This window comes from Acyrthosiphon pisum, chromosome A3 (genome assembly GCF_005508785.2).
Source record: "Acyrthosiphon pisum isolate AL4f chromosome A3, pea_aphid_22Mar2018_4r6ur, whole genome shotgun sequence".
NCBI classification, from domain to species: Eukaryota; Metazoa; Arthropoda; class Insecta; order Hemiptera; family Aphididae; genus Acyrthosiphon; species Acyrthosiphon pisum.
In genome coordinates, this window is record NC_042496.1 from 20,545,982 (window position 1) to 20,561,899 (window position 15,918).

The window sequence follows — 15,918 nt, forward strand, 5'->3', positions numbered from 1 at the left end:
GTAAAAAATCTTGAAAATTTAATTTAAGACTCTTAATATAATGTTACAATAATATTTGAAAAATATTAAAAATTAATGGTCACAATTTTTTTTTTTATTAGCATTTTAAAGTTGAAGGTACATCTTGAAAAATGCGTAAAAACGACGAAAATGTGCAATTTATTTTGAGCAGAAATTCATAAACATTTTTGTTTTTAAATCTAAGATACGATAGTGGAATACAAGATTCCTCATAAGTTTGTTAAAAAAAAATGTCTACAAGAAAGTCAAATTAAATTGTTATGAGCGTTTGAAGTAATTTTACAACATTGCATATTTACTCGATTTCTCATGTAGCGATTTTCTTATTTTGTTGTAATTCAAAAATTAAAATTTATCTGAATTCTATATTCTCATTTTCTATACCACCATAACATTTTTTTCTACAAATATCAATAAAATTGTACTTGTTGGGCCAAAAAGCGTGAAAATTTAATTTAAGGCTCCTGATATATTGTTACTTTAGCAGTTGAAAAATATTAAAAATAAATATGCACAATTTTTTTTTTATAAACTTTAAAGTTCGAAATTTTACAAAATTTAATAATTATTTTGTAGTTAATAATGTATAAAATATTCAACTTAGGATTGAAAATTTAAAACAAGGTTCCACGTAATAAGCTACACTGTATAAATTGCTTTACTCATAACAATATCATCAACTAATATACTTAGTAATTCATAGACTGACTGTCTGTCTTCGCTCAGAATCGTTTTTCTTATAAAATTATATCATATCATTGAATTTAAATTTAACACAATCCATTACAGTGACTTATTTGTAACCTATTGTACAGCAGGGCAACACCCACTTGCCCACTTTTTTCATATATTATTTATATTTTATTTTAAAAAAAATGTTCCTTCATATTTATTTCCTTCATTATTATCATATAATAAATAATATCGCGAACAGTACCTATATTATTTATATCGAAATAATCATTATGTTATAGTTAAATAATGTACATTCTAATAATTATTATTCGAATCTGTTTTAAAAGTAATATTTTTTTGAATACCTACTACATTTAAATTTGTGGCCCAGAAATACAATTGATTAAGAGTTTTAAATTTGTTTAATAAGAACAAGGAATTGAGTTAAAAATGAATTAGGTGGTGAAATAACAAAAACTAATAATAATGGACTTATAGCATATAATTTGTGTAGTCATAATATGGACGTATAAAATCATGCGACGTTGAAGAATAATTTTAATTTGATAAATGGAATTGAAAATAACCGTGTAATAATTTTAGTATCAGAACGTTAAGGTGATATTTAATATTTATGAACCTTGAAACCAACAGGAGAAAATTATAGAAAATTAAATTTATCATGCTCATTAAATAATAATGCAATATGGTTAACATGTGTAATTGAAATTCAATGCGATTTTAAATATTATGACGTATTATTAATTTATTAAACTTGTAACTCAGATATGTTATCTCTCCACCGTCCAAAATAAATAGGTATATAACGAAAAAAAACTATAGAAAAAAAACTATATAACAAATAGTACATAATAAGTGATCTTAGAACTGATTATTTGATTATTGGTTTTTAAACAACCTATAGAATTATGTAATACATATAGGCCAGTGATACCCAACCTTTTTGTTCGGCTAAAATATTGCCTTTGTTCGGGCCGCACCAACAATAATATAAATTTAGTATTTCATTCCTACAATATTATAGTTCCTACTCGTCGTACCTATGCCCATAGTTTGACGTTACGTTTATACATTATACGTCCTTTTACATTTTACAATTCAATAATAAGTTCGATTATTATATTAACATATCTATAAATTCAAAAATATATTTTACATAATTAAAAAAAAACCTGGGGACGCTCTGCTGTACAATAGGTTACAAGTGGGTCACTGTATAATGGACGATGTTAAATTTGAATTCAATGATATAACATCATTGTATACGAAAAACGATTCTGACCGGAAACGGTTTGTCAGCCTAGTATATTTTGTATTACTTACATATATTTAGGTATACATTATTGTTATAATAATACGGTAATAAGTTTAATTAATATTATTTATGTATTATCATATTTGTAGGTATATAATAATATACTTTAGATGTTTCAAGTACCCACGAATAATATTTTTATATTACCTATAAATACAATAAATTTAGATTTAGTTTCATCCAAATTTGAACTTAAAATATAACTAGAAAACAAACTGAGTTAAAATATTTTTTAGATATTTTTGGTTACTGAATTAACTAATAAACCTGGAACCTTGTTTTAAATTTTTAATCTTTAGCTATAAAAGTTGAATATTTTATACATTTTTGACTAAAAAGTAATTTGTTCATTTTCAATTTGATAAATTTTATCAAAATGCGAACTTTAAATGCTTATAAAAAAAAATCACGCCTAAATATTTTCAATATAATAAAAATAAAATGCATATCTTACAATTTTTTATTGCATACAAATCTTAGCCCTGATTATGTCAAATATTATATTAATTTTTCAAATGTAACATATAAAAAGAAATTTTTTTTAAATTTCTAACTTAAAGTAATTTGCAAATTTTCAAAATTCGAACTTCAGACGTTCATAAAAAATTATTGTGGATTTATGCTCGAATTGTTTTAATTTCCACTAACAACAACTTAAAAGGAACTTTGTGTTACATTTCCAAGATTTTTGACCAATATACATTTTTTTATCGACATTATTGAAAAAAAAAACTATTAACAATCAAAAATTTCATATGCCTATAAACAGCTCAACACGTGTCAATAATTTTTGAAAATTGAATGGTATAGAAAATGCTAATATAAAAATTCAGTGAACATTTCATGTATGTATGGTAATATTATTTTCAGAGTTACCTACACCAAAAACTAAAACTGATTTTGAAAAAAAATTCACTTTTTCCCGGTGCTTATTAAAATTACTGGGAATTTTTATTTTTATTTCCCAAAGGCACCAACTAGATTCATTTTCCCGTCGGAAAAGGTACTGAAATTGAAAATCAAAAAATCAACAAACTAATGCCCTTAAAAATTGTATAAAATTAATATTTTGGTTGTAAGTATTTAAGAAAACTTTTACATGGGTAGATAATAAAATGATTAATGCTGCCATTCTGGCTTGAATAAAACACTCACTTAGAAATTAGAATCATTAGTGAACTTATGGTCCCTTATAGTTGATTGAACCACTACATTTTAGTGAACTATTAAACGAATACAACACATTTTTATGCAACTCGACATATGTGTTAATTAAATTTTAATTTACCGTTAGTTTATAATAACATATCTACGCTGTTATCCACGTTTGTTTGAAATATTGCAAATTAAAAAATATAACTAGGTACATTTATTTGCCTAATTTTTATTTCATGCCCAATTTGATTATAGTGATAGTTAGTATTTAAACTTATATTATAATATTTATTCACATTTAAATTTAATGCATTACGAAACGAATGATTGATACGCGTGGCATGTATTTAATCTAAAAAATATGATAATTATAATTATTGAATATTTGTATAAGTTTATCTAATATTTGATCCTCTAATATTCATAATTAACTTTCTTAAATTTAAATGTTATACGTTAATAAAATATATTAATATATGATATGCACTAATGAGCATATTATCATTACAGTGTTTATAAGTTTAATTGTATAGTTATCAGTTTCAACGCATTTTATTTGGGATTAATTAAATTTAAAAGTAACATCTAACCAGAAATAAAAAAACAAGTTCTCTAATGGCTGATACTCAATTATATGTATAAAGTACGAATTTATTGTTTTTCTTATGAAATAATTGAGCCATAATGACGTAATATTATGCGTAGTAATTTTGATGAATACAATATTTAGTAAAATTGATACAGTTCTTTGTTTTTAGGTTTTGTCATACAATTTTCATTCCTTGCAGCTTTTTTCTGGCTAAACGTCATGTGTGCCGACATTGCATGGACATTTAGGTCAGTAATATTTGTATTGATTATACAAAAATGTAATTAATAACATTATCAATAAATTATACATAAATTTACGTTTTATTACAGTGGATTCAGGCTACTTTTGTCCTCAAATAAAATTGAAAATGAAAAGAAAAAATATGTCATTTATTCAGCTTATGCGTGGGGTTGTAGCATTGGAATCACAATTTTAACAGCTTTGGCTGAATTCACCAAATTATTTGGCGACAGTAGTTACAAACCAAATTTTGGAAATTACGATTGCTGGTTTTCTAGTAAGTATAATAAGCATGAGTGCTTATGTAAGCATAACACTATTTAGTATTTCTACCAGCTATGTAAAAAGAATGATTGATTTAAAAAAATACGATTCGATATGATAATAACTATAACTCGATCGAAAGGCATGTACTTACTTTAATATTGTTAATCAAGTGTTTTTTATGGGTATTGATAGATTTTGTTTTAAATTATTGATTTTTGTTTTTCAGATAAGTTATCAGTTGGTGTATTCTTTTATTTACCAATTGGATTACTTCTGTCGACCAATTTTATACTGTTCTTGTTCACTGCTTTTAGAATTGTGTTCATCCGAAGGGGTACTTCTAAAGTATTGAATCGCCAACATAACCACAATGATATGAGGTATATATGTTTGAAAATTATTCTATTTTATTTTTTCTTAAATTATATAGGTAGGTTTAACGCGGATTTTTGCAAAAATTATTATTATTAAATATTGAATTGTGAATATAGTTTATTACGTTCACACGTCATCAAACATTAATCACAATGTAGGTAATTATTATTTATAGGTATATTATTTAAATAATGCTATATGACTAATTTGTTCTAATGTTCTTAAACACTGTTAATAACTCTTAAGTTTAATATATGCGTTTTAATTGCTTACTTAATAACTGTTAAATAAATTGTATTTCTGTTATTTTATTAATATTATTAATATTTTATATTTCTCAATTTTCTACTATTCTTATACATTGTACTGTATTTTAATATTATAGGGGCAACCCGTATATTTTGAAAAATAAAATAAAATAAAATTAAATTAACATAGAAAACAAATCACCAAAATCAAGTTTTTTTTTCAACCGTAAAATAGTACCTAACGATTTAATATATCAAACCATTTTACTATAGTAATTGTTTGATTCGATTCGGTACCCGTGGAGCAGTGGACCTATAAAAATATTTTTTTGGTCAACACGTGATTTGCATATTAATTATAACCCATACGATGATATATTTTATGTTAAGGGACATCACAACATTAAAAACGAGTTTGCTTAGATTTAATGTATGACATTATCTAAGAATTCATATGGTGTGGATCTCACGCTTTAAGAATAATATTATGCAATGAGATAGGTACAGATGTTTGAAAATATCCATGTTACGTCATAGAGCCTAAGTCGATACTGCGGCGTATGTCTTACCTGTAAAAGGGTATAGGTATTAAAGGTATTATATTTTAGGTATATTTACACAACTATTTCAATCGTTAAAGATAATGTGTTTCTTAATTTTTTTTTTACCTTGAGTGTTTTTTATGTTCGTGAGGCTATATATTATATTTATGTGGTTATAATTTTGATATACTTTCTAGTTTTTTTTAAAGTAGATAAGACTATTACAAAAATTTTCGTAAAATTGGGTTTATACGGTAATACGACGCGAATCGCGAACTGAATCTCTCAAAACTCAATATATTTTAGATTGTGGTGCTAGTGTAACGTATCTCTTGTGCGGTCGTCCGCAGGTTGTGGGATTTTCATAACAATGTGTTTGGTAAACTATAGGAGGGACCACACGCCGTCTACATATTGTGTATAATGTATATTATTATGCCGAAGGGCGAAGGTCACAGGTTCCTGGAATGCAATAATAAAGTATAAACCTAAGAAAATAAACCGATAAGAGGGTGAATAGGCTTTCAACTATATATAATACATATAATACCTTTTATAATACATTTAGGAAATTTCACTCCCAGCAATATAATATTATTCCAAAGACAGGATACATTAGGACCAGTTTTATATAACGTTTTCGGCCACTATAATAATAATTTATTGTCGACCCTTGTCATACCAAATCACCGACAGAGCGTCGCCACTAGTAAGTACCTATTTATCGTCGAACCAATCTATACGTTAAATTGTATTCAGTCACAGACAGTTCAAAGAAACTAACATAATACACAAAAAAACTGATTATACGAATGTACGTTTTTATAAAGGTCCCGGACAGCAGGCAATAAGGTTATCGAATATATCACATGTAAAAGCAATTTCTTTCCAATGCCTCCATTTTAGCCTATAGTATATACATATTTATAATTTCATTAAATATAAGAAAAAAATATACCCACACGGCCACACCTGAAAATAACAATACCTATGTTACTTCTTAGTTATCGCCCTGCCATCGTCTGTAGTACTCAATGGCGCCTTTGACCTCTCCTAGGGCATTTTTAACTTTAATGTCTGCATGTACTATATCATGCATATGGCTTATGATATGAATAGTATAACATATTTCTAGAATAATAATAATAATAATAATATTTTAATATTTACTTTAAAAAAAAATTTACTGTAAAAATACTTTTTTTCAATAATGTTTTTGTTGTAAAAATGTTTAGTGTTTTACCTATAAAAAAAAAAACACCATAATAGTTTCTAAGTTTTAATAACTCAATAATTCATATCGTTGATGACTCGGCAATACAACGTATCTCGATTTTGGTTATTGTTTAGACGAGGTTTTTAACCGTTTCGTTTCAACACCAACCATGATTACCATCAAATTTTAGTAAAGACGATAACACGTGATAACAACTCTGGATTATTATAAAATCGAGGTAAGTTGTATTACCGCGTCATCAACGATATGTTAAATAATATTTAAACATATTCAATGACAGGTATTGTCAGGTAATATACCGATAATATACAAATTGTCGATTGCATACTCCTACCCGTAAACAGTATAATAACTATATGTACTATGTGCCTACTAATAAGTACTAAGTTATTACTTATATTATTATTTATTACTAATAACTAATAAGTTGTGCCTCAACTTTTTTGATGTAGGTACACCGACTGTTTTCGGTGTAGTATAGGACATAACAATCAAAATTGAGGAAGTATGTTTAATTTACTACCGCTTTTGGTAGTTTTTATAGGTGATGCATACAAGAATATATTTCGTTTTTCTCGATTTATTGAAAATATGTGCGTGTGTGTGCGAGAGTGGCCCACGACGGATTCCGAACGTATCTACGCACACTAATGATCATTTACTTCGCACACAACCACAAGTCCACACTGTCTGACGAGTATAAGACATCAAATTGCCTATACGCGACTACTTATTAAATCACCGCCCTAACGAAAATAATTTCATATTAAATAATAAATAATATTGTATTATTAAATTCAATATTATTAGTCAACAATAAACTTTTAAGAAAAAAATAAGGGGAGAATGTCCGTATCAAAAATATATCGGGGGAAATGTCCATTTAACAATTAAAATATTTTTCCAAGTACATTTTAAAAAGAATTCGGTAATATTAATATTTTGGTAGTATATTTTGAATAATATGAATCTATATTAAACATTTACACAATAAGTAATTTTCTTAATATCAGCTATAGTAATTAAATATTCTAGTACGAACAAATGAACAATCATAACTGCGTAGTACGTACTTAAGTAACTACGAATAATAATGAATAAATACATATCTTAATATCAACAGTTGTAACTTATAACTGTTAATCACTAGTACCTAACTAACAGGACGGATGGACTTCACGGGGACATAGGTTTTCTAAACTTAGGTCTAAAATCCTTAAATAAATAAGAAACACTTAATAATGTTTAAAACAAATTGAGTAAAAATATTACTTTAAATAAATGTATAATAAACATTTTCTAAATAAAATATCTGACACAGACCTCTACACACACATACGCACACGCACACGCCCACACACACACACAAAGGGCCTGTTCAAAATACTGTTTTTAGGTACCGAGTCGACGCCGAATAGATCTTGACACGTATACCTGGATAATAAAATATGAAACCTACCCTTGGCGGTTCGCCGCCTGTCTGCCGCCAGTGATGTTTGTCCACCTGCCTATATAATAAACATTTGTATTTGTTCTGTCACAAACGTTTTAGAGAAACATTACACAATACACTAAAAACCCATTTAAAATTACAGAGCAGTATTATGAGTGGTTTGATAGTAATCTTAATTTATGTAAAATAGATTTCAAAACCCTTTCGAACTGTATATCGTGGCTTAGTATTTTTTTGTCCGTGTAATCATTTGCCGAGTAAACAGAAAAAAAACTTAAAGATAAAAACCAAATTTTTATATTCTGCTATTACGTCATATAATATATATTTAAATATAATATATAAATTCACATATTTTACAAAAACAACATAATGTAATCTGGTTTTTAAATTAATATTAAAAGGCATTAATGACAAAAAAAAAATTAAAATTATTTAGAAAATTGTGTATGATATGTATAATATTAATGACTTTAATATCTAGAAAATATTTAATACAATTATGTAATTCTTTTTAAAATTAAAATTAAAATGTGACAAATGGTATTAAATATTAATGTATAATAATATCAATATAAAATATAATTACATAATATGATTAATATTTATGATATAATATATATTATACATATAACTATAGCTCTACTGGCTCTAGTGCGAATAATGGATGATCAATTGTTTTTGTACAATAACTCAGTGGCATCATTACAGTTTTTATTAGACTAGGGCAACTTTTCACTGCTTTTCCGACTCAACATTTTTTTCACTCAGATTCTCATAGCATAGTGCCATAGTAGTTAAGGGAGGGTGTGTGGTGTTGGTAAATGTGCTGACTTAAGGTTGATATAAATACTAGACTGGGGTTAATGCCCCAGTTACCTCTCCCCGAAAGGACGCCACTGTAATAACTTATTATTTTAATAATAAGTTTTGTTCCCGAAAAAACTATAGACAGTATTATATTTCACTAACTATTATTACCTATCTATATATACATTACTATAAACATTTATACCTACCTATTTATCAAGTGAAACCGGGCAATAGCGATAGATATTCTCTACTCGTATGTCGGTTGAGTGTTGACCGACCGGGGCGCAGAACTTCTCCACCCCAGGAAATGGTACCCAAACAGCTCCCTAAGCCCTGCCCGCATTAAACGCGCACCCCCTTGCATAAACTTTGTATCGATTTGTCATCATCGTGTCGTGTTCGCAGGTTGTCGCTGTACTTAAAGCTGTTCTGCCTGATGGGCGTGACGTTCGTTTTCGAAGTGATCTCGTGGGCGGTCGAGGCGCCCGCTTACTACTGGTACGCTACGGACGCTATCAACTCACTCCGCGGCGTGTTCGTGTTCTTCATATTCTGCTGGAAGCGTTCGGTGCTCAACTTGCTCCTGGCTCGGGCGCCCGAGCCGGCTCGCGAGCGGTTCGTCCGAGCTTTCGGCGTCCGCGAGCCGCACCGGTACCCGAGCTTCTCGTCGTCGTGCCAGCCCAACAACTTTGGCACCGCCGTCAACACCAGCACGCGGACGCACATTAGCGCCACGACGTCCGCGCAGACGGCCAACGGATTGCAGCTGTCGCAGTTCGGCAGCTCGGCGTCCTTCGCGGCGACAGCGGCAAGGAGGAATTCGTCGGGGCGACGGTGATGACACGATCCTTCGACTAACTGCGAGATATAGAGAGGACTCGTCGTCACGACACGATCGGCGGGCGTGCGAGAGGTTTCTCTCAAAATGTGTACAGCGCGTGTAGATAATGTATGCGTGTATAGTCTACGATATGACGTATTGTGTTTGTAAGTGGCATCGAAGAGCATGTTATAGACTGGTTTCCACAAAGAAAATGGAGGTTGTAGTGTTTATAAACATAGCCCCTAATAATAATATTAAACAATAATAATAAACCATGTTAACTTTAAGACGCAATAGGTATTATGATAAAAAAAAAAGTGATGAATAATATTTAGGTGTAGTCATTAAAAATTACAGTAATAGGTACCTATTGAAAAAGGAATAATGTATTGAAAATCATTTAATTCAAAATTTGGCAGACTGTGGATTGATAAAATGTTTTACCATAAATCACATTCGCATTATATAACCATTATGGTAACTATTAGATTTTTCGAACAAACTATATCGTGCAGTAGTACCAGTGGTAGCTCGTTGGATGGTGCACAAACATTTTTAAGAAATGTAGCGCGTCAATACTTTTTTTTACGGCGTGGCTCGATAAAAATAGGTGCATACATTTATTGTGTTCCATAATTGGCCAAAGTGCTGGTGCATATGTAACTTCATTAAGTCCACCTGTAAGACCATCATAGTACATAGTTTTAGGGAAACTAATCTATCCTCGCTTTGAATTCGTCTATATCTTAGTTTGTCGCCACCGTTCAGAGGCCCGCCGATGATTATATTGAGGTAGGTGGGAGGGCATGCCGTCTCCACTGTCTACTGTACACGTGTACAAGGGTCGCTACCACTCATAACGTTAGGAATTTACGATTTCGGCTCGTAACCATTATTCTACAACATTATATAATATCCATTATATCTTATAATTCGACCTTAGATGCCAATTATTTTCTATACGCGTACAACCCACCCTAACCGTTTATATATTTATGCTTATATGAAATAAAAATCTTGTGTTGTTTATTTTTTTCTGTGGAATGCGGTATTTTTCTTTTAAGTTGATCACATGTGTATTTGACCCCCCGTCGGTTAGGTCCGTCTGTACACCCGGCTCTTCACACCATCTGCGCCAGACCCTCATCAACTGTCACGATCACACGATGTACTCGGCCGGCAGGACACTAACATATACAATTTATATGGTTTTGGGTTTTTGACCATTTATGGTTGTATAGTTTCGATATTGTTATTTTTCTAGAAGTTTCAACATATTTTTCGACACGATACGATCGCCCGCCGGGGGTTATCTCCGTCTGACCCAACTGATTTAAAACGTCTGCATGTGGTTCATATAATATCATGTGCCGATACGACTCATTTACACACTTTATAGGACTCGTGTATACATATATATGTATTTTTTTCTTATTATATTACATATTTTATAAATTGATTTAACTTATTTCTCGGCATCAAAGGTTTTTATATTTTCCTTAACGTTTCCAAAATACGTTTTATGAATATTTTTTATAATGGCTTACCCCTGTAAGACCATAAATAATTTACCCTTGACAGCGGTACGGTGAATTATTCTAACGTGTAACTTTTTCATTCGAGTCCTAAGAGCACGTATTTTAAACACCACCAATGTATTAAAATGTTTATAGGAATTTTGTTTGTCTACTCTCTGAGAGCACACACTTCATAATATATGTATAACACGAACAAACTATTTTATAATTCTCTGGGTCTTTCACGTTTTAAAAAGCATACCTATATTTTGTGGCATAAACTTAAAAAACTAAATAGATGACTTATGTTACGCATAATGTGTTATATTTCTTATCGGTGTTCCCAATGATTAGACCAAGGGAAAATCATGCATCGGTGTTTTCGCAAATTTTTTAGGGCCAGCTCCACTTTACTTACAAACTTCAATCATTCGTATTGACCAATCTACATTTCAAATTAACACATATAAATTCTTCATCTCATTAATCGTGATTTATAAGGAAATACAAAGCAGACGGGACAATAAAAAATGAAATTACTTATGCGTAATATTACTATACTATTACTTTAATGCGTAGGTACTACTACGCGTATTGCACAACATATTGATATCTAAAACTATGAGAACGTGAAGCGAGATGAGTATTATAAAATATAGATACTGTCAAATAACGATTTTACCATGTCAAGAATTTAATTGTCTGTATAAATATATCAGTATATTTTATGTTTAATATATTCACTATCGGTGTACTATTATGTTACCATCATTCCTGAAAAAAAGCAGTAAAATAAAACGACTTTGGACCATCATAAAACCACCTAATTGAAAACGTCTGTACATGATCTGACATTAGGATAATGAAACGAAACTCATTAATTTGCTTTCTCCTATTACCACGCCTGATTATAAATTTCAGAGACATGTCATGTATATAGTGCGTGCATCGTTGTTGGAGAACTATTTTATCAGTTAATTATTATAATAAATTGTGATTCTCGGAATAACAGATTATCAGCTTTATACCAAATATATATTATGTACGACCGAGACGCTTAGCTCTATCATGTGTGTGACCTATCGCCGCCACGAAAAGAGCCTTATTATAATATATTATAATTTAATACATAGTAGGCACTGCATTATAATATTATACATAACTACGTCTGATAGGTAGGTACTAGGTTGGATTATAATATTGTAATTTATTAATATTATACTTGAACCACCGATAATACGAGTATATTAATACTATTTTATGTATAAATTATTTTAATATTATTGTTAACATTATAATATCGTTTTGTATTGTATCATTATATTATACACATTAAATATTATATTGAATTATAAATTTTAGACGCTGTCTAGTCGTCCAAACGTTCATCATGTTCACCAATATAAACATATAATGTTGATCTCGGGTACATTGATTTTTTTTTGACTTTCAACAAATAATGAGACTATATTATTATTATTATTATTATTATTATTATACCTTACTGTTAATTGTTATTATTATTAAGTGGTTGTATTTTTCTTATTAAAATATGAAGTAGGTATATAATATAGGTAGAATCGTTGTTTAAACGATTTACCTACGTTTTTAATTTTAAAACACAATATATACATCATACATATTATATTTAAAATATAATTTTACCTAACGAGTCTAAGATTTAAGATAATCGAATAATAATTGATCACCTTATTCATACTCACCGTTTACTTTAATTTTAATTATACGTATTTTTCACGTTCACATGCCTATATATATTATCTAGTCACCAAGTAGAAATACTTTCGCATTGCTTCGACCCCGGTACCTAACTACCTTTATTAAATCATAATATAAGCTTTTATTAACATACAAGGTGACACGCATAGGCGCGTTGGATATGAGTTTAAGGGTTGCTGGAATAATTAATCTTACATAGTTCCTAATACTATAATAATCTGTAATAAACTTTGAAATTTGTATACAATAATATGTACATAGCAATGAATCATATAGTCTGTATGATTGTTAAGAAGACACTATGCCACATGTGTTTGTTATTTTAAATATAAAACTTAGGAAAAACTGTTTTGCACGGGTATTAGAACCACTCACTATTCAGGCTGAACTCTAAGCTAAGCAACCACATTTCCACACTATAAAAATGAGAACAATTACTGTGCAACATTGTTTTTATATTTCCGATATCAGAACTAAAAAAAAAGTTATTTAAGTTTGAAAAACTTAAAACTAATTAGTTTTTAATTTTTTAACTTTAAGAATTTTTTTTGTATTTGTACTATCGAAAAATTAAAAACAATGCCGCACAGTCAATGTTCTCCTCTTTCTAGTAGGAACATTTGGTTGCATAACTTGAACTATAGCCTGAGTGGTTCTTATCCGCGCAAAACCGTTTTTACTATTTAAACGGAGACCACTGCACATACGTGTGTAGCATCCTCTTAATATTATTTGTCATTCAGAATTTATTCAATTCAGCGTAGTCCACAAATTAAATAATTATGTTAGTAATAACCAAAATAATTGAAAATCTTATTGCTACAATAGTATAAAATTTAAGAAAATGTAATGAAAATTTTTTTATCTGTTGTGTGCTCCTTCCTTTATTGTTTAGACAAAAACTGAAACACTGAAATGTGCATTTACACAATACTGTTGTAATCGTAAGTTCATGAACAGTTGTCAATTTTTGGTATGGAAAAGAAAATTCTGAACCAATAAACAACGATGATTTATAAATGATTGGTGAAATACTGAAATAAATTGGGGGTGCTAGCTTGAAACCCTCCTATATGTGCCTATGGTGACACGTACAATAATTATTATAATCACGGATACCTTTATTATATATGCTTTAAATATGAATGTACATATACATTTATTTACTGTATTATTATTTATTATATTATACATTAAAAATTAACATTATATTATTATAATAAGTTCAAACGTTGTTGCATACTGCTAATGTATTTTGTAGACATTTTAGATTAATTTTATACATTACACATGTGATCAATATATTATCATATTAATAATTACGATTTTCGCGAATATTTATTCTAATTATGTTCCGAAATATGTTCAAACTATGTATTTGTAAAAAAATTATAATTTATAATCGTATTAATTTATATAATATATATTATATTATAGTCCTGGTATAAAAAATTAATTTATTTAAAAATGTTATTGAAAATCAATAATATTACAGGAAAACTGTTGTTCATAGGATATCAGTTTTATAGCTTATGGCTAGCTAATATTTTTTAAGTGTTTTTAAAAAATAAATCTAATTGTATTTACATTATACGTTTATACATTGGTACATATTAGGTATATGTATAATTTTAATAATTATTATAGGTCACGTGATTGAATATTTAATAACATATTTTATATATTAGCTTGTTGTATAAAATGTTGGTATTGGAATATTATTCCCATTTAAATTAATTTTGTTATGTATGTATATAAAATAATTTTTCACGTACGAATGAAAATTACTAAAAATTATTACTACGTTACTTTGCCTATCTAGATATGAACATACTTACCAACTCAACGGCTATGAATTAAATGCATTGCAAACCTATGAGTTATGTATGCGCGTTTGCATTAAAAAATAGGTAATCTAATAATTACAAATTTCCAAAGTATGTAAAATAAATATAAGACTAAGTAACAATTAAGATAGCGATTTCGCACATTAATGTAAAATATATAAACGGCCAGGCACCGAAATACTTTTCGTTTAATATATAAAATTTCGAACAGTGGCCGCAATGATGCAATGATAGCCTAGTTCCTAAATACTGATTTCCGTGGCCTACGTGACTGCATGGCCTGCGCGTTGTATGAATAAATTTGTTAGATTTTATATTATAAAAAAAAAAAATGATATTATAAGTTGTTTGGTAATGAAGTTAGTACAATAGTAATAGATTGTAATATAATATAGGTTATTATAGGTTATATTGTACCTATTAATAATGCATTTATATTGTAGATATAATTTTATATCACAAGTAACTACAATAAAATAAACATCCATCTATCATATTTAAAATAATTTTTATACAACTTTAATATTATGTATACTATTTAGAAACACCAATAACCTTAAAAGTTTATGAGTATGAACAATAATAATAATGCATTTACAATCATACAATATTTGGGAATTACGGCTCAACAGTCAACACTAATATAATATTACGCCATACGGACCCAATAAAATTAGAGTATAAAACATAAATTTAAATAATGAGTGGCTATATATTAAATTGGAAACTATAATAAAATGTGTCAACAATTTCATGAAAACATATTTTGTTTAAAAGTATTTACTCGAAACTTATGCGTTTGAAAATTAAACCGTTTGTTCCTACATATTATTTCGTAACTGTATTTAATTGAAACTCATTTCATCGGAATAGCATCTATATATTATATGGTTATAGAGAAACGTAGGTATTCGGTTGAAAAATGAACATTGGTCCGCCGAAAGGAATCTCATCAATACAAATATTAATGTGTTCGAACGGATGTTGCTATCGAAAAAAAATGTATATCATTAACTTTAATACAAGCAATTATACGA

At 28.8% G+C, this 15,918-nt stretch overlaps 1 protein-coding gene across 2 annotated transcripts in view; it reads left to right on the plus strand.

Moving 5' to 3' along the window:
• LOC100570538 (probable G-protein coupled receptor Mth-like 3) overlaps window positions 1-12,031 on the plus strand; it is a 35,091-nt gene extending 23,060 nt beyond the window's left edge. For both annotated transcript variants that reach the window (XM_008189591.3, XM_008189592.3), the window contains exons 5-8: window positions 3,946-4,024; window positions 4,109-4,296; window positions 4,513-4,666; window positions 9,360-12,031. In XM_008189591.3, coding sequence (XP_008187813.1) covers window positions 3,946-4,024; window positions 4,109-4,296; window positions 4,513-4,666; window positions 9,360-9,792 — 854 coding nt within the window. In that variant the 3' untranslated portion in view covers window positions 9,793-12,031. The remainder of the gene's footprint in view (window positions 1-3,945; window positions 4,025-4,108; window positions 4,297-4,512; window positions 4,667-9,359) is intronic.
• The last annotated feature ends 3,887 nt before the right edge of the window (window positions 12,032-15,918 follow it).